Raw genomic sequence first — 20570 nt, forward strand, 5'->3', positions numbered from 1 at the left:
CCTCCTTTCGTGGTCAGCCCAGTGCAGGTGAGTGACTGTGCAAAGTCTAGACCACTGTGTGCTCCCCTCCTCCTCACCAGAAAGGGTCAGGGGCAAGACTAGAGTAGAAAGCAAAGGCCATGGGACAGCAAGATCAGATGGGAGGGGACATATCTGTGCACTGCTGCCAGCACAGCAGCACTCGTGACTCCAGGTCTTTCCTGCCTACAGCTGGCAAGCTCACTCCAGTCCCTCGTACACAGCTCTCCGTAGCTCAATAGAGAACATCTCTTCCCAGGGCCTGCGGATCCACTCCACCAGCTCTACCAGGAGCTCAGGGCACTCTGTGCGGATGTGCCAAGCGCTCTCCACCTTCAGCACCTGTAAGGGAGGAAAGAGAGAGAGGTGGGTGAGCAGGGCCCCACCTCAAAGGCACTTATCAGCCCTGAGCTGCTACTCTGCAGCACAGCTGCCAGCTCCTCCCACTTTCTAAGCGATATCCTTCTCCTGCTCTGCTACCAGCCATGAAAGTGTCCCTGCATGACTTTTGTATAGCAGCATATTGCTGCACCCCCTCTGCTCTGTGGTGCAGAGCCCTGGGTTAGGATGGGAGATGACAAAAACGCTCTTGGCAGGAACAGGATTTGAGCACAATCCAGCCCCTAGCATCTTGTGTGCCCCATGACCTTCCCTTGGTTACCTCATCATAAAGCATCAGCTTGATGTCACAAGGACAGAGGCGATAGGTTATGACATTGCTAATACTGCTGATTGGCTGCTTCTCCTTCAACTGGATGTTGCTCCTAGAAGGCATTTCTGCCTCATGATCTGCATCCAAGGGGGGTTGCACCTGCCACTGGTGATTTTCTTCCAGCAGAAACAGCATGCTTCGTGTGCTCAGCAGGGTCACAGGGGAAGCAGATGCCCCTAAAAGGATATGAGGGAATGAGAGGCTTTGCTGAGAGCCTGAGTCACCACAGAACCAGCTTTGCTTTCCACTCTTTCCCTGGGGAAATCCTTTCCAGCAACAGTAACTGGGTGAACAGCAGTATCCAGCTTCCAGACTAAAGAAGGGTATATAAATATACCTGGGCTCAACCAAGCTCATTGTTAGAGCACACACACAAAAGACTGCCACCCAGCTAGCCTTGTCCAGCCAATATCCTCATGTGAGGCAGGAAAAGGAACTTCAGTACTTTGACCTCTTCAATAACCTGCTATTCCTTATTTAAAAGTCAGGAGCTCTAGCTAAAAGGCCACCTTTTTTGGACTCAATTTGCCTGCCAGTAGATCTGATGGGTGGAACACGGCGTAAATAAAATTAAATACCAAGATGGGACATGTCATAAATATAGCAGAAAGCAGGACAGTTTTGGAGGGAGTATAAGTATCACGCATTTGCTTCTAGTGGATGCAAATGAAAATCACTAGAATTTGGGAGTAAGTCAGATGCACAGAACTGTCCGAGGTAACAGGGAATCACAAACTGCTACGGCAACATGTTGCTTTTCTTGTCACATTTCACTCTTGGGAATTAGTAGGAATATCAGAGATGGGATGTTCAATTAGTCCTGTCTACTTGGCACAAGGCCTCAGCTTGAACTGTCTCCAGTTTGGAGCACTGTACTCTAAAAAAGGAAAAAAAACCTGCTGAGTAACAAAAGCATAGTTTTAAATTCTTCTTCCCACAGGCTATTTATTCAGCTTAGATTGAGACTAAGAAGCATACTTTCCACTGACTCCTTCTAATTCTCTTATACTTTCCTGGTGGCCAATGGCAAAAGAAGCTGCAAGGGCAGTGACAAAAACAGGGTCCCAAGATAAAAGAACACTGGAATTGTTCAAGGAATACTCAAATGCCAAGTATAGCTCATGTGGACATCAGCAAGATCTGGCATAGAACCGTTGGACTCCAGCAGGCTCCTCTTATTCTGTTGTGAAAGAGATTAGACATCTGCTTTTTCCTCACAAATTGAAGAGCCTTTCAAGCTCCTGACACCCTACCAGCTGTGTGTGACCCCTGAGCTCATGGCAGTAATACAACCTTTGGATCACCACCAGCTTCTAAGAAGCCATTCTAAGTTTTCACCAAATCTGGTGTACAGGACAAAATGCTCCCTAGAGTCTGGACTTTGAGTAGAAAAGGACTAGGAGATTCAGTGGATGTATAGGAAGAAGCATACTACTGTCCTATATCTCAGCACTAAAAGGCTTTCAGCCATGCCCCTGCCACATCTTGCTGGTGAAGCCACGGCCCAGCTGCATTTCCACATGCTGAAAACCAAAAAGACAAGCACCTAAGAAGAAAACACGAGGCGTGGTAGATCTAGCCACTGAGATCTTCTGTACCTTGAATCAGGTAGGCCAGCAGGTAGAAGAAACAAGTGCCACCTGCAGCTGCAGAATCTGTGTTCCTGGAGTCCAGCAGAGGCCTGGAGGAGATACAACAGTAGAACTCTCAAAGAGGCACTGCCTTGCTCAGCAACTCCAGTGAAACCCCTTTGCCTACTCACCCCTGTGCAGCAGAGACCTGAGCCAGTTGCCATAAGCCTATTGCACATATCTGGCAGCCACTCCTGCTGTGCCCCTGCTGCCCTGCTTTGAGCTTCCCAGGCACTGCTGGACAAGCAGATGTCCTTTTCTACCCAAACCCCCAATCTCTCAGAGACTGCTCTTACCACAGCCAATGTTGAGAATTCATTTCCACAGTGGGGATTTCCTTCACCTTACTCCTTTTCTTTGCAGGCAGCTCTTGCATAAGATCTAAAGATGGGTAGAAGGTAGACATCTTTCATTGCAAGCCCACGGGCAGTATGTAACAACTCAGGAGAGTTCTCCAGTCCATAGAGAGACACTGGAATTCATGACACCAGTGGGGTTCTCCCCCAGACTTTTTTCTGAGCTACCAAGATGTGAATTTCCAACATACATCCAACTTCAAATCTCCTTATAGCTCTCCTGGAGAAAATCCTCTCCCACCCCCCTGCTACGAATCCACTCTTACATGTCAGGGTCTGCAGGAACTGGTCACAGCAACTTTGGCTCCGGATCAGCAGATTGTAGGAGGCTTTTGGGTTCTCAAACTCCATTCGCAAGCTCTGGTGGCAAAGTCCCACTTCCAGATGGGAAATATCAGACAGGTAGTGAGAGTCATCCTTCTTCAGCCAGTCTGCAGGTTGTCCCCTAATCACAGAGCACAGCCCTCAGCAGCAGCAGGGTGCCCCCACCTCCTTTCCCACAACAGATTGCAGCAGGGGGCTTTACCAGAAGAGCCTCTGCATGTCACCACACTTCTCAGGTAAGGCTGGCAGAGGAGGCACTACCCAGCACTCACAGCTTTGCTCACCACCATTCTCCTTACCTGATAACCCCCGTAACTTCCAGCACATAGATCCTGAGGTTAGAGGCAACCAGAATTGAGAGGAACTCTCCTTGTCGACCAAATTTCACAATGGTCACCTAGAGCACAGGGAGGACAAGTGATAGTACTGGCCTGCCTCTTGCCAGTCCATCCATGGAAAGAGCTGACCCAGACATGCTTCAGATTCCTTTGCACCCCTCAGTCTCCAGACCACCTCTGAGCAGAACTTGCAGCGCACCTAGCATAGCCTAGCAGCAGGGCTGCCCAGAGGCTGCAGGAGAGGAGCTACCAGAGCTCACCTTGAGGAAGCACTGGAACTCCTCATCATTCTCCTCAAAAACCTCCATATCCAGGTACAGCTTCAGGCGATGATCCACAGAACGGAAGTCCCTTGTGTTCAGCATGCTGTTTGCAGCTGAGGAGAGCAAAGGGTGAGATCAAAACTCTTCCCACTGACCAGAAGCTGAAAAGCATGCAGACCTGGCACTAGCAGAGCAGCATTCTCCTCTCAAGATATTCCCTTAGGTATCTCTTCTCTAAACAAGGTCAGAGCTAAGGCTTTCCGCACTGTGGCCTGGAACATCAAATATGAGAGGATTCCATCACTCTGACAGTCACCCCTTCAGATGTTCTTTGGCCTAGTTCATCTTCAACCTACACTCAATTGTTTAATCAGAGGGGAACACTGCTTTGCTGACAGATTTGGCACAATTCCACAGCTTGCCCACAAAGCCAAGAAGACATTTCTCATTTCAGATGGTCAGCTTCTTTAATTCTGACTCAGACTACAGTAAGGCTGAAAGGGACTGCAGAAGACATGAATAAAGTTGCTCAAAAACCTTACTTGGGTCTGCCATGCAATTGTATGACCAAGTTATACATACAAGTAGCTGTGATACTGTCCAAGAGAACAAACATCCCACTAGGGCCTGTTCTCCACCAGAAATACTACACTAATCAACTTTTCGAAGTATACGTTTTCATGGCCTCAGTTTTGAATAAGAATCTTGTGATTTGACCTACGAGACTGCTTTACCTCTCATGCTTATTTTGAGTGCACAAGACTGAACATAGTGGTCCTAAAGACTAGTTCTGTACCGAGTCCTCTTCTGAAGCAAAGCAGACCTGAAAGGTCAGTAAAGATCTCTAGATGGAGAAGCTGATGGGTTTCTAGGTCTTGACTAGAGTGCACTTTCAGTAGAGTTAATTGGTGGACTGGACCAGTTGACTGTCCACAGGTCCTCTCCAACTTCAGTCATTCTGTAAGCTACATATTGATGCCCAAGCAGAATCAGTCTGTCACAACAGAAATCCAAGGCCTTTCAAATAAAGCACATGTGGACATCCCAGTAGCTGCTGCTCTGTATGGTATCCCTCACACAGTCTCCTCTTTTTTTTTTTTTTTTTTTTTTTTTTTTTTTTTTTTTTTTTTTTTTTTTTTTTTTTTTTTTTTTTTTTTTGGACAGGCTTTGTCATCTGAGCTCACCAAAACCACTGAGGAAAACACAAGTGGCTGTAAAAGCTCTAAACAGAGCCTGCTGTAAACACACTAGCCTTACCCTATGCTTGGGCCAGAAACTAGAAGCAGAGGAATTTTGTGTGTATACTTCTCCAAAAACAACATTCCAGCAGGCAGCTCACTAGTGCCAAAAGAACCCTTGGTATTGGTAACTGAGCAGTGCAGCTCCCAGAAAAAGATCCCATTACTCAAAGTCTGAGCAATATCAGGGACCAATTAGGTGCTGACTCAGTTTTCCCTTCCTTCAGGCATGAGGACTGAACAGAGAGGGATGTGAAACACTCTGCCCACAAGAACCAGTCACTGAAGCTTGTGGTTGATAATCTCTTTCCACATTAAACTGGAAGCAGCACAGCCTGCAAGCACTAGAAACAGTTCACAACACCCCTAAACCCTCTGCAGCTCTGACATACTCACAGGAACGGAGGTTCCATGTTTCCTCTGAGTCAAAGTTCATAGAGAGTTGTGAAGAAGTGGGTCCACGAGAAGCACTGTAACGGTAACTCCCCATCAAGCTGCCCGCATTGATGTCTGTGTGGCTGAGGGACAAGTACTGGCTCTTCATGCCCAGCTCCTTCTTCCCATAGCCTCCATCTGTACTGCAGGGGCTGGAATGGACAGTGCTCTCATGCTCGCCACTCAGCTCTGGGGTCCTGGTGCTGTTACTGGTATCCATCTCTGAGCTGTCCTCCCCGATGTAGAACTTCCCACTCTCCCTGGCCAGAGCAGGCACTTCCTCTGGGCCCTCCTGCTGGCTGCCTCCCTCCAGGACAGAGTCTGACAGGTCCTCACTTGTGCCATCATGGCTGGGTGGCACAGGCGTGCTGGAGCTTACTTCTGAAGGCAGGATTACCACATGGTCACTGGAACAACTGGGACAGGCTACGGGTTCACCAGCTGCTGAAGCATCTATGGAAGATTTCAGTAGGGAGATTTCAGTAGGGATAAAGAAAAAAAAAAAAAAATGGAACAGCTCTGCTACAACAAGGTTTCACTTTTTTCCCCTCCCCCTGCAAACCTCAAACCATCCCTTTCAAAGCAGATGATAGATAAACTCCGACTTGAGCAGTTTGTTGAGCAGTTCTGTTCTGAATCAGATCCTACACAATTCCCCACTGCAAATCAACGAGAAATTCCGGATGATTGCCAACTGCCACCTGAAATAGCCATGCTCAGAACCAGGGTGACCAGTGTGCCCTGTAGCTGCAACTGAAACCATATCAGGATTTTGGCTGATTTTGCCTTTCCTCCACTTAACATCCACAAGTGCTTACAGTGCCTTTGAAGCCCAAGCTTACCATTAGTCAATCCAACTTTCCTTAGTCACTTCCTTATCTTCAGCCAGCCAACCTACAAGCCTGCTGTGTCCATTCTCCAGCTGTCATCCCTTCTGACCTTACTTCCTGATGCTAACCTTCACCCACACCACACCCCCAGCTATATCCTGGAATTCCTTATGGGGAAAGACTAGCCTAGGGTGAAGAGGAAAGCTTCCTGGGTTGGAAGAAAGCACTGCAGCCATGACGGCACTTCTGCCTCCAGTGTAGAGTTCTCTGATCCCAGGATACTTCCTCATACCAGCAGCATCTTCTGAGCTAAGGCTAGACACAACTCTGACATTTCAAGTACAAGCTGAGCTTTGAAAACTCAGCAATTAGAAGACGCTTATTCAGCACTAGTAACGCCTCAGCTAAAATACCACATTTAGCTTCAGACACCCAGAGAAAAATGTGGACAAGTCAAGAAGAGCACAGAGGAGATCAGCAAGAATAACTGGATTGTACAAGATATGACTGACAAGTAAATTATCTAGGGATTTGAGCTTATTTAGTCTAGTGGACAGAAAACAGGACTAGCTCTCTAGCTGGGTAACAGCTCTCCAGCACAAAGAAAGAAATAAATCACTCTCCATAGAGGAAGCAAGAGTGGGCTTAAGATCACAGCCTGGAAGACTTAGGTTAGGGTTGTAGTTGTTTTTCTGACGTTCAACAGCCAAAGCTTTATCAAAAATACTGAAGCAGACTCCCTGAAAGCCTCTGTTATCAAAGGCCTTTTAGAACAGCCAAGGCATCACCTCCTCCTACACATTCTATGCCCTGCATCACGGCTGCCATTTTGATAGTCTGCCTATGTAATAGAAAGCATCCTTTTTTTTTTTCCTGGAGATTACATCCTACCTTGATTTAAGGCAACTAGTGTCTCCAAATTTTTGGTGTTTCCAGTCTCTGCAGGATAAGGACTTTGCTGCCCGGAAGCCAGGGACTGCAAAAACTCATGTTTGCATTTCAGACACTGGAGCCTCAGGGATTCCTTCTCCTGGTCCTGATTTCGCTGATTCTCTTCCACAGCTGGGGACAACACTTCAAGCACGCACTACAAGTAGCAGCAAAGGGAAAGAAAGTGTTAGCAGGCAGCTATAATTGTCCTAATAAAAGCAGGCCTCATCACATCACTTCAGAGAGCAAAGAGAGCAGGACCACATCCCAGCTACATAAGGCACAACAGCCAATCTGTGTAAGCTTTGCTAAGGGCATGGAGCTCCACTGCTGAATACCAAGAGAACCTGTTTGCATGTCTTTGCCTCATATCTACATATTTACAGGCTCCTCTTGGAGCTCTATTCTTAAAGGTCCTACCTATTTGTGTCTTCTCTGTGGCAGCTTGCATAACTGTACTTAAACAACAGTGCTTGGAGAAAAATACTTGGATTTGAGTTCAGGGTCACTATAGCTATGGTATAGACCAGAGCTGCTGTAACACCAATACTCTCACCATACAGACAGCTGAGCACAGGCAGCACCCAGAAAACACAATGCTGCATGTTCACAACAAGCAGGGGTCACTAACTTGACTACTAGAAACCAGCACACCAATGTGAAAAAACTACAAGACTTTTTCCTTGAGAACACATTTATGCTCCTGAAGCTCTGCTGTTCATGGCCATGCTTAAAGGGCCCTCCACAGGTCATCTATGCAACAGCATCAATCCTGAGCTTACAAATGAGACACTGTCTACCTGGATAGTCACAGGACTGCAGGTGTGTGTGTGCTCAGAGAACACAGTCTCTGATCTTGCAGAATCCAGCATCTTCCAGAAAAACTGCCCCCTTCCCCATTCTTCCCCCCAACTTCCCCCACCTGCAGACACTGCTCCGGACAGTCATCCAGCACCACGTATTTGCGCTTCTGCCGGTCCTTGCGAATGTAGGTAAAGTGCAATGTAAGGACAGGGAAAACTCGCTCCAGATCCTGCAGAAGACAGAAAACCCAAATTCCAAGAAAATGACACAGCATCCAGCATTCAGACTACATTTGTTTGTAACAAATGTCACAAACAATGCCATACACGGACTTGATTCTCCCAGAAAGATCCTGATAGCATGTGAGAGCTGGACCAAGTCCAGCTTCTGAATAGAGCTGGTGCTGGCTTCTGCTGCTTTATCGTAGGTACTCAAGCAATTTCAGTGCTGTTAGATACATAAGCATAGAGTAGAAGAGACTCGGAGTCAGGCTTTGCAGGCATTAGGAAAACACCTGTAGGGCGCTCTGACAGAAGTCAAAATCCTGACCCATACAGAATGCTGACCCATACAGGGAGTAAGATGCCAAAGGCTCAGACAGAGGAAAAGCTCACCATCCTCTTCCAGGTCATCTTAGAGGTCTCTATCTTCTGCAGGCATTTCAGCTCCAGCTTGTGGAGGACTCTGGCAGCTTTCAGTTCCACCTCAATCACATGCCTAGCTGTGACCCGCAGGAAGATCCAGTCTGACTCTGGGTCCCCTTCACCTTCTATTTGGCTCACGAGCACTGGCTGGCAAAGGTCCACTGCCAAATAAGACAACAGCACAAGTCAGTGCACATAGCAGGCCTTTAGGCCTGATTGTCCAAAGTCCCTAGAAGTCCTACAATGCTGAGTAGTATGATGAAGGATTACAAATATCACATTTGATCCAACTATTCTACCATCATCCAAGCCCTCAAATACAGCAGTGAAAAAAAACACATTTACCTTCTGGCTTCTCATCGTCTTCCTCTCCCAGCATTAGCTCATCTGCCTCCTCTTCTCTCTGTTCTCCTCCCAGAGGCTCACCTGGCTGTACTTCAGGTTCCTCTTCCCCAGCATTGTGGAAAACAGGAGAGGATTCTTTTGGAGATACATGAGGTTTTACTTGTTTTGGGTCAGACCTCTCACTCTCACTCTGCAAATCCAATGCTGCAGGCCTGGCTGTGATCTCATCAGCAGAACGGCTACGGCAGATGACAGGTATTTGGTCATGCTCCTCCAGTCTCTTGTACTGCAGCCAGTCTACACCAAAGCGATCTCTGAAGCTGTCCATGCGCTCCATCTCCTTCTGATGCTGTAGAACCAGACCTGTAGAGAGAAAATTTAGGAAGTATGACAGTAGTCACCATGCCAAAACACTCATCTGACTGCAGGCAGCTCAGCTTCTGTATTACTAAGGAAGAAGAACAAGCCTTACCAGCAGACAAAGGTAAAGCTTGGGACTCATGTTCTGTGTCACTGGGCTCTGAAATGCTTGCTCTGCGCACTTTGACTTTTCCCTGGAACAAACAGGATAAGAATAGTTGGGAGGCACCAGAACAGTGTCTGATCACAGGCTCTGCCAAGCCAAAAGGCTCACTGCTGTTACAGCACAGTAACAGCACACTGTGAAGCATTTGTTACAGTACATCAAGATTGAATTTAAGACAAGTCCCTTCCTAATGTAGAACAATGCAGAGGCCCAGTCGCACTCAGCCAATACAAGACCACATCCCATAGCATTAGGCTTTCATGGAGCAACAGCCCCCTCACCCAACACACCAGCTGCATAGTTAAGAAGCTGTCTCTGTTCCAGACCTTGCCTTTCTTTCGAGGAAGCCTGACAGCCACATTCTCAGCTGGGGACTGGCTGTCACTGAAGTCTGCAGCACAGGAACTGTCCAACGCATTGCGGTCCAACATGGTCTTCTCTGAGGTAGAAGTGTGGATGGACTGTGACACACTCGGCACTAATTTTGGAAGGTGCTGCACGCAGAAGAAGAGAAAGCTATCTGCTGAGTGTGAAGGGGAGGACAAGGGAACCAGGCCACAACTTAAGTTAGCAACTTCCCTGCCCCTCAGCCTGGATCTCTACCATCTCAGTAGAAACGGTGGCAACAGCTCCTGCTCGACTGACTGGATTGTTTATCAATTTTACTCAATCTCTGTGTCTCTTAAACACAGCAGATGAGATGCTGGGAAACATTTGTTTTGCTGAAATGTAATTCAAGTGTCAAGTGCCAGACAGTGCCTGAAAGGGAAACAGGCAAGGCTCCAAGGTCTGCAAGGGCACGTAGGACAGAATAAGCTATGCTGGCCAGTCCCAACAATTACTTAAAATCATCATGGACTGAGCCAAAATGAACATGCTTAAAACAATCAGGACAATTAACACAAATTTTACAGGATGCAATGAGAATGCAAAAGTCTGTCATACCTCCCATTCCCAAAGCCAGCAAGATTAGTTTACGGCAATTGTTCTTACCATTAGGTCCGAGGAAGAGAGTGGCTCTCCATCCAAGAGGAACTGTAATTAGAGACCCATGTGCAGTCAGGTTCCACTTGGCTGGTATATACTCAGGACAACATTTACTGACTCCTATTTCCCTTCAGGCCATCCAGAGTTGGGATCCTTGGCACAACACTGCAAAGACTACCAGAAACAGCCCCGTTCCTGCCTATCCATTATGCCTTTAGTTGCAGCTACTTGACTCAACAGTATGTATGGCCAGAAGGGACCTGACCCTCCCCTGATGCAGTTCCATGCTGTTCCTTTGGGTTCTGTTGCTGCCACAAGAGAGCAGTCTCATTTTCTCTGGGCTGAACAGACCAAGTGACCTCAACCACTCCTCATACATCTTCCCCCCTAGATCCTTCACCACCCTCCTCTGAATGCTGATAGTTTTATGTCTTAGATTGTGGTGAGGCCGCACCAGCACAGGGCAGAGCTGAACAACCCCTTCCCTTAATTGGCTGGCAGTGCTTCAGATTAAGGATTAGAGTAAGAAAACTGCCCTTATGGACAAGAACATGGGTACAGAGGCAGCACACGAGTTTTCTGATGTGGCAGCAGGGACCATGGCCGCGTGAAGCAGGATCCTGCCAGGAGTGGCAGCACACTGAGTCCTTAGCCTCAATTTCTACTTTCTGCAGTAGTAGTCAAGAGCCTACTGCACATCCAGCACGATAAGATTTCAGTTTACGCTGTTACTGGAAAATGTATTAGACTGATGCAAGTGCACTGCAGTATTTTCACTGAGGTAGAAACTGACATTGAATGCCTGTTATACAACTGAGTTTCACATGAATAAGTTGCATTTGGGAGATTCTTGGTTAGGACACCGTTTTTTTGTTCTAGAAGCCATTGAGCATCATCAGTGCTTGCTGTTACTCACTAGTTTGAGAAGAGGGCTCAAACAAATGACTGGACTTTTGGAAGACAGCAGATAAAAGAATTCCGGAATTTATAGTGTGATATTATATAGAGTGATATCATAGGATACACTGGGTTGAAAGGGACCTTAAAGATCATCCAATTCTAACTTCTCTGCCTTGGGCAGAGCTGCCTCTCACCAGCTCAGGCTGCCTAGGGCTCCATCCAACCTGGCCTTGAGCACCTCCAGAGATGGGGCACCCACAGCTTCCTTATGCAGCCTGTTCAGTGCCTTACTATCCTCTGAGTAACATCTAACCTAAGTTTCCCCTCCTTTAGTTTAAAACCATTTATCCTTGTCCTATCACTATGGAGACTGTGTAAAAAATGTCTACATCTTTTTTTTGCCTGCTGCAGGGAGCCTGCTTTGCAGGGAGGTGGACTTAGTGACCTCTAGAGGTCCCTTCCAGCCCCTACAATTCTGCGATTTGTGATTTTTCTTTAAGCTCCCTTCAATTCGTGATATGGTACAACAGAACACAGGGAAGTTACAGATGAGGAGATTCCTTTAAGCACACTCAACTTGTCTCAAAACTGAAGAGGCAGAAGGGGAAGAAGTGTTAAGATTTGAGGTCTTACAAACCTGAGATCAGCCAGCAAACTTCATGAAAAATTACAGATAAGTTACTCTGCCTGAACCTCCCCACCCGAGAAGTGCTGGATTCAATTTCCAGGTTTACAAGATTTCTTCTCATTTGCCCCTGAGCACCAGAATACCCAGGATACCTTCAGCACTGGGGCAGGAGTCACACAGCAATACTCACATTGGAGAAGGCTGCCCTGGGAGATACATGTACCAGGGTTGCAGATCGGTGGTTTTGATGGAACCATAATGGGTTTCCCTCTAGATGCAGCTAGGAGAAGGAATTAGAGAAAAAGTTACTAGAAACAACATTCTGTGCCTCAATTTAATGTACCTAGAGACTCCAAGATTTCTTTCTGCCTCAGGAAGCATCTTTGTAGAGGAGTAGGGATCAATTCAGGAGACATCTAAGCTTTTACAATGCTTCCTGAAAGCTGTTCAAAAAATAGAAAATTAAGTTCCAGTATTTCCTATTGAGCCCCTAAATCGTCAGAGGCCTCTTCTATACTGACTCTGAGAAATGCTGAGAGAAGTCCTTTGCAGGTAAATTTTCCTACACAGATGCTATAGTGTGTGCAGTTATCTACCTTCAGACTTCTTCAAACACTACAAATCTGCAAAAGCACTATAAGAGAACTCCTACTGAACTTGATGGCATTAAAAATGGAAAGAGAGAAAAAAGAAATGGGGATGAATATACAGGAAAAGGCTAGCTTGAACAGGGTCACAGAAAACAAACACAGTTGTCTCTCTAAGGCTCCCTCATCAGCTTCCCTCATTAAAATCAAATGCTCAGGAGCTGAATTTACTTTCCTCAACTTTCTTTTTAACCTTGCACCCTCTTGACCACTACATCCTCAATCTATCAACCCACCAGGCTTCACACTTACTTTTTTTAAATAGTGTAGAGTGGACAGTGGTGCCAACTGGGCATGTTGCAGCAGCAGGTTATAGGCTACATCCAGGTGCTGAAGATTCACCAGCTGTTCAACCCCTACAACAAAGTGAGGAGCCATCGGCATACTAGAACATACAACTTTAAAAGCTTTTCCCTGCCCCCTTCCCCAAAATTGAACACATGCAATAATAGCTGTGCCCAAGATTTGAAATTCTGTTCCTCCTTGCGAAAAAGAGAAAATCTCAGACCCAAACAATCCTCTCAGCTGCAGGCTCACCATTAATGCTGTCAAGTTCATTGTTGCGCAAGATCAGAGTCACCAGCTTGGATCGGCTGAAGATGCCAAAGTTTGGCACTTTGGACAGGAAGTTATAAGCCAGGTTGAGGTACTCAAGTTCTGAAAGGGTCTATTAAGAGAGAAAAGCAGCACTGACATCTTAGCTCAAAGTCCAGTCCTGAATGCAAGACAGGGTACTAGTCTCTGTCACTCTCTCCATCCCACCAAAACCACTCAAAAAGCGAGTTTCTCAAACTACAGCAAGACTTCAGAGTTCATATTCGGAGTAGTTTGTCTAGGGGTGCTGAGCACAATCTAACTGGTTTACAAAATTTGCTAGGAGGATTTTTCCTCTTGTTCACCAACTTCAGTGGAGCACAGGAAGGAGATCTGGACATCCTGCCCCAGCCAAAGGGCTGAACTTGCTACCAAAAGAAGCCCCTTCCCACCTTTGGAAAGACGGTGGTAAATGACATACTGTGAGCCTTACAAACTCAATGAAAAGAGGTTTCACAGTTTCTATGAAAAGCAGCACACCCAGCTCAGCAGAGCCTGGATTCCAATGCCTTCTTCCAGGGACACAAATGCTGTTGTGACAAACTTCCATCCTTCTAAAGTAACTGACAGAAGATTTTGTACGGCAAGAAAGAAATGCTTCTGGCTGCCTGGACAAACCAAACAGCAAATCTCAATAGCCCCATGCCTCACCGCACAGATAACAGCAAAGCTTCAGCCACACTGACTTGTGGCCAAGTGATAAACGTGGCAACGCATACAGCAAAGGCTTCTATCAGAGCACATGAGGAACGCTGCCAGCTCTGCCTCAGCGGCCCTCAGCAAGGGCTGTACATACAGGGGAACAGTTTAAAGGCTGCAAGCACTTGCCTCTACATCACATGCCTGTTGGACCATGTCTCCACCTCCTGTCTTACACCTCACTTAGTAAGCAGCAGTGTCCTCTTTGTACAAGAGAACTCTGCTGCTCAGCCCAAGATACTCACCGTTAAATAGTGCTCACAATCTTGGACCTTGTTGTGACTCAAATCCAAGACTCTAAGTGCATTCAGTAATTGCTGAAGGATGAAAAGATACTAGATCAGATCTTATAAATGTCTCCAGTGCAGCATGAGAAGGCTGTCCTGCTGGGAGAGGCCAGCAAAATTAACACCACTCACTCCCTCCCACCCAGAGAAAGCAACAGAAATGAGTAGTCAATTTCTGGCCATGATCACCTGCACACTTACAGTCACGCATGCAGGAAAGATGCCCAACTCACCAGTGAGTCATCCAAGGCAGTGATGGAGTTATAGCTGAAGTTGACCATCTGCAACTCCAACCAGGGGAGAGCACAGCTCAGATCTCCACCACATGCTGAAATTATTTCCTAGGAGGAAGAGAGGAGCCATTCCTTGGTCAGCACTAGCTGTTACTGTAACAGCAGATGAACATACAAGAACAGCAAGTCTAGAACAAGGGTGACAAATTGTGCCTTACAGATTGTGCCTGCCCAGAATGGATTAGTGACTTATAAGTCATTGCCAAGTATTTGGTGGTAATTGCATAGTTAGATATTCAGAAAGAAGGGGAGATGCCTTTGCTTTTACACACAGGGAGCAATAGTTAACCTGTTACAATTCAGAGACTCTGAAAACTTAACCACAGACTCATCCTAACAAAAACACTTTTTCAAACCTCCATCAAGAACGGACCCAGCAATAAGACACACATGCTCTGGTTGAATAACTCATGCTCTGACAGGCAAAAGAGTCCCTCAAAGTGCTCTCTGCCAACAACCACTGCTCCCCAGCAGGCAGCTGCTTCCAAGCCACGTAGAACCTCACAGCCCCACTGTTAATATGACCCACACTACTCAATTCTCCATGGTTGGAGCTTGCCTTCATGTCTCAGAAATCTGCAGCACAAGAGTGCAGATAAAGGCACAGTGCTTCCTTCTGACAATCAGCTCTAACTTAAGATTGCTGAGGTACAACCAAATAATCCCTGACCAGCTACAGAACTTTGAATAGAGAATTGGGCAGAGACAGACTTAGCCAGTACAAATATTGGCTGGAACCAAAATTCTCAAGCAACTATAAAGGAGACTGCAAAGCACAGACATAATCAACCAAGGAATACTTCATCGTTATTTGTGAGGTAAGACATCAGAATGGGTAAGGGAGAAAAAGCTGTACATGAGATGGATTGATATGGATTGATAAGATTACCCCCACATTTCCCTATTTGATCTCCTGCGTAGCTCCCCGTGAGCTGCACAGAGACACTCACCTCCAGTGTACTGATACATTTGGAGCAGGTTAAAGATTCCAGCTGAGAATAGAGAAATCGCAGACCCCGGAGGCAATGTGGAGGGACAGATCTCAACTGCAGCAGTGATGAGAAAGTAAGGACAACATACATCAAAATATTACAGTGCAAGAGCAGCTGCTGTTCCAGGCCTATCTGCACAAGGAGTCTCCCATTTTCCTGCTGGAGCCTCCCTTCCCAGTACTCTAATTCTCTAACCATCGTTCACACCCAGGCTGCACCCTAAGCAAGCGTTGCAGTTCAGATGTAGCCTTGTAGGCAGGCCACAAAAGCCAACCCAGTTTTTAGGAGTAGAGGCATTCTCCAACCACAAAACTGAGTAAAGAGCAGCCACACCGCAGAACTGAAAGCCAGTTCTGCCTCCTGTACTTACTTCCAAATGCCGGAGGGACTTGAAAGGGAATATCTTCACAGTAGATTGTAAAGCACAGTTTGGAACATGAATGAGCTAGAAAAAAAATCAGGAAAGAAGCCTCACATAAACCTCAGTTTATTAAGTAATACTCGTGAAGCAATACTATTGATGTACCATGAATGGGCGTCTTCTCCAGCTCAGATGTTAAATAACATGCTCTGTTATTTAGCATTATTTAGTGCCCTTCATGGTGGTATCTACACTATCTCATGGTTCCACAGATCAATAAAGACCCAACAGAAATGTGGGCAGCACAAGGCTGCCTGACCATATAGCTCTGTTTCTCCCTTGCTCACATGGCTTCACCTCTTTCAGAGGTGCAGGAAGGTCTGACAGATAGGATCCTCATCAAACAGCATTAACTGAATAAAAACAAATCTAGCTGCTGGAGCTATGGTTATCAATCAGCTGAGTGGAACTAGAGCACTGGTGGGAGGTGTGCACCTACATTTCACAAGACCAGGCCAATTAAGGCAAATCACAAGCAGGTATGTGGAAAATAATGTTCTTCAAAACATTGTTAACATCAGTTTGAGGTGACTGCAAACATCTCCTTTGCATTCTGTAGTGCAGCCATAGGCTCTTTCGTGACAAGACAGTTAAGACCATGCTCACATACCACAAAGGAGCTTATTAAACTGAGCTCCTTTCCTTTTCTTTCAGTGGACAGCACAATCTTTCAGACAAAGGAAGCAATGAGGCAGTTAATGCTCCCACTGCAGACACCAGGGTACAAATGGAGAGACCATCTCTGCCAGCTACATGCACGCAGAAGTGACTCATCAGGTGCAGAAGAACAGACTCTCAGGGCCTCCTCAGCACTACGGCTTTCACAGCTACAGCCACCACGGCAGCAATGAATCACCACCCGCTTCTGCCAGCACTCATGCAGCATGCTGAGCAGGATCGTTTGCAGGGGATGCTCATTCTGGGAAGCAACCACAGTCAATTTCAACAAAGTTCACGTCAGATACCATCTCTGTTTTGTGTCCAGAGAACTTAACCATATCCTTCTCTGTCTTTCCACAGACTTAGGAATCTGAACGAGCTGTGAGCAGTGCTACAGTGTGCAGCTTGCCCTCTGACCGGGCCTGTTATTTGGTTAATACAAGTACTGACCACAACACCCTCCTGACTGAGCGTCCTTCCCTTCCTCGCCATGTTGGAGGAGCTGTATTTCTGCACGGGCTCTGGGTCCCCACTCTTATCTCCAGCTCAGCACTGTCGCTGTAAAACTCCCAGCAACCTTCAAACCGTTGTCTCCCATCTCCCTCACAGGGAAACACACAGACCCACAGGCTCAGCCACAGCACCTCTTAGCGCAGCCGTGGAACCTAGGAGCAGCCTATACATGCAATCCCCTTCTCCTTCCGAACCCATTTCACCCCTACTGCTGCTCCCAGCCCGGGCAGGACGGACCTTGAGAGAGTGCGTTTTCTGCAGCACGTCGAAAAGGAACTGCGCCTGGAGGATGGCGGCGGTCTCGGCCGGGTGGGAGGGAAGCGCCACGAAGCCGCGGTGCTGGTTGCGGGAGCCCAAGTGCTGCTCGAAGACCCGCGTCAGGTGCTGCAGCGTGGGGGTGAGCAGCGTCAGCGTGCTGGAGCCGTCCAGGACCAGGTCTCCTACGGGGAACGGAGAGCAGGGCGGGCCCGTGAGCGCCGTCGCCGGCCGGGCCTCCCCACTCTCCGAGCGGCCGCCGCTCACCTGTGTCCTGCAGCAGCCGCGCCAGGCCGCTCACCAGCGGCTCCGCCGCCGCCGCCGCCGCCATCCGCGCAGGGGAGGCCAACGCGGGAGGCCGAGCGGAGGGGAGCGCAGCCCTGCCCGGCTCGCCTCGCCCCGCGCTCGCCGTCGCTCCACGGCCCGGCGCACTTCCGCGTTACCACAGAGACGCGCCGCGCCACCGCGGCTAGAGCGCCGCCGCTTACATCCGGTTGCCATGGAGCCCGCCCCAGCGTCCCCCTCCCGCCCGGCGGGGCCCGCGCCCCCCGCCCCGCCGCCGTCCCCGCCGCCCGGGGGGGCCCGGCCGCACCGCCGCTGGGAGGGGGGGGCCGCGACGCCTCCCCGCGGCCCTACTTGCAAGCGGGGGCGGCACAAAGGGGCGGCGGGCCGCGGCGCGCCGTGCGCAGGGCCCGCGGGAGGCCGGGGCCGCAGCGCCGCCCGCCCGCCACCGGCACGGCACGGAGCGGTGCGGCGCGGCACGGGTCGGGCGGAGCGCGGCGGCGAGCGGCTCTCCTAACCCGGCGGTGCGAGGTAGGGGCCGGGCTGGGGCCGGGCCGGGCCGGGGGGGCCGCGGACACGCGTGGGGGCGCCGGTGCCTCGCGGAGGGCGTGAGCAGGGGCACAGAGCGCCGTGCGGGGCGGCACCTGCCGCCCCCGTCCCGTCCTGCCGGCTGTCCGTGTGTCCGTCGGAGCTGTTCAGGCGCAGGGTTGGCTGCTTATCCGGTGCGGCTGCGTCCTTTCGGAGGGGCTCTGCCTGTGTCCGTGTCCGTGTCCGTGTCCGTGCCAGCCCCGTCCTGCCCACTGCCTCTGTGTGCAGAGAGCCAGGGGAACGTGCTGTACCCCACGCATTATAGTCCTGTGTCCGTTTGTCTGTTTGGCAGAATATTGAAGTCACTGAAATACTTGAACCTTATAAAATACTTTATTTTAGTTACAGTGTATCCGTATAGAAGAGAAAGCCTCTGATTAAACCACTGATGCTTAAAAACTTCCTGTGCTCACTGCTTTAAGTGCTGCAGCTTTTCCTTGTGTTGTGCCTGGCCCCGTCCCTCCCCCGGGGTGCAGGAGAGCTGGCCTCAGTGGTTGCATCTGATTCGGCTCTCAGGCTGTGGCTGCACCTCCTGCTCAGCCCTGGCAGATCTCAGCCTGCACGGGGAAGCCTTTCCAGCCCCCCCATCCTGCCCCTTCTTAGCATCTCCTGCCTCCCGCATCCCAATGCTTGCTGTGCCTGTGGGGCTTTATTCCTCTCCCCACAGCAACCCCTTTGTCTAGACACCCCATGGCTCCCAGCCAGATTGCCAGCGGATTAGGGAAGAGCTGAGGGGACCTGGGGGCTGCTTCTCCTCTTGCCTGTGTGGCTGGGATCCGGCAGCAGCCAAACCTTCTGTTGAGGGGCAGCTAAGGCAGCAAGCCCCCGTGTGCTTCCTTGGCAAAGCAGGGCAGTCCCTGCCCTGGCACAGTGAATTGGCCTTTGGGGACCAGGGAGCCACTCTGGAAGCTGTCAGCAGCATGTGGCCCCTGGGAGCTGTCAGTGCTATGGGGATGTTCCTGCCTGTTTGCCTCCAGCTGAGACCATCGGTGCACAGCACAGCAGTGTGGGTGAGCCTGTGCTGTTGCTGATGCTGACGGCTGCGTTCTGAGGGGAGAGTCCCTGCAGGAACTGCCGTAAGCAGGGTTAATGCCCTGGTGGAGAGAGAAGGTGTGAGAGCGTGCCAGCCAGCAGCCGGTGCATTTTGCTTTCTTCCCTTCCAATCTGGCCTGCTGGCATCACGCTTCTATTACTGAAAATCACTTGTAGCAGGAATGCTGAATCACGTCCTCCCCACAAGCAGGAGACGGAGCAGGATGGAGATATCCTCCTTTCAGCTTTTTTTGCTGTTAGTGCCCCTTTGTCTTATATTCCTCTGACAGCAGCCTGGGCTAGGCTCGCAGCAGGTTGGGCGTCAGCATGATGCTCATTAGCAGAACCCTCCTTGATATTCATTTCAAACTTCTCTTTTACATTAATTCATTTCAGAGTCTCTTTGTGTGGGATCATATGAAAAAAAAAACAAAAACCAAACACCAAAAACCTTTATTCATGTTTCACACCCTTGAGATGTTTCCAGAGTGCTGGCACGTCCCCTCCCCATCTTAGTCATCCCATACTGAGCCAGACAAATTTAGCTCCTAACCTTTCCTATAACCAATCCCTCTGGCCTGCTGGCAGATTTTGTTGCTCTTCTCTGAACTCCTTTGGTTGCAGGTGATAGAAATGCCAGGCAGGATACGAGGAGCATCACTGACAGGTTGCAGCAGGCTGCAGAACAAGGGGCAGGTGGCCTCTAGCGGCCAGCAATGAATGCATCCAATGGGAGTGATGTGCCTGGAGCTCTTCCAGCCTACAGTTTCAAATTTGCTGCTGTTAAATTTCATGCAATGATATCCTCTTCTTGAGTTAAAAGCAAAAGGAAATAAAAGACACGTATTACTCTTTTCTCCATCAGGTCTCCTGTCAAAAAAAAAATAGTCTCCTCTTACAGCTCATTTCCAGACCTTTCTTTTTTATGCTTTCTCTCCTTTTTCTTCCATCTCTCTTGGAAAACAGGGTGCAAACCTGAATATTACAGCTTAAGGAGGAGCTCTTGCAGACCTGCAGAATGAGCTGGGTATTTTCATCCTGTTCCTTTTGGTTTGGATTCTGCATTTGCTTTTCAGACTTCTGTCTTGGCACAATATTTCTCTCTAGCTGTTCAGGTCTCATAGTGGGGTTTGGTCACTGTGGAGTCCCATGAGGTGTGCTTGAGGAATTTCTTCCATTAAGTTTTGCCTTGCTCATGATAATGAGGAGGGTGAAATTCAAAGGGAGGAAATGAACAGTGAAAATTTCAGGTTGTTTAGCTAGCAGGCTTTACCTTACATTTTGATTCTCTTTCTGTCCACGTAGCTGTGTTAGTTCCCCTGGTTTTCCTCATAGAATCATTAAGGTTGGAAAAGACCTCTTAAGATCATCTAGTTCAGTTGTCAGCCCATCACCACC

At 48.7% G+C, this 20570-nt stretch overlaps 1 protein-coding gene across 1 annotated transcript; it reads right to left on the bottom strand.

Annotated features, from left to right (window-relative positions):
* Positions 1–219: 219 nt before the first annotated feature.
* Positions 220–17601, bottom strand: STK11IP (serine/threonine kinase 11 interacting protein; the record flags this gene model as incomplete). Its single annotated transcript, XM_079539168.1, has 24 exons — positions 220–360; positions 680–906; positions 2329–2411; positions 2658–2742; positions 2984–3162; positions 3341–3438; positions 3640–3755; positions 5277–5768; positions 7037–7232; positions 7998–8108; positions 8494–8684; positions 8869–9231; positions 9341–9422; positions 9721–9888; positions 10388–10429; positions 12100–12189; positions 12809–12912; positions 13094–13223; positions 14095–14166; positions 14370–14477; positions 15380–15475; positions 15792–15866; positions 17253–17455; positions 17538–17601. The coding sequence occupies 24 exons, from the start codon at positions 17599–17601 to the stop codon at positions 220–222; spliced, it is 3516 nt and encodes a 1171-aa protein (XP_079395294.1).
* Positions 17602–20570: the final 2969 nt, after the last annotated feature.

Source organism: Tetrao urogallus (assembly GCF_951394365.1).
Source record: "Tetrao urogallus genome assembly, chromosome: 8".
In the NCBI taxonomy this organism is placed as follows: Eukaryota; Metazoa; Chordata; class Aves; order Galliformes; family Phasianidae; genus Tetrao; species Tetrao urogallus.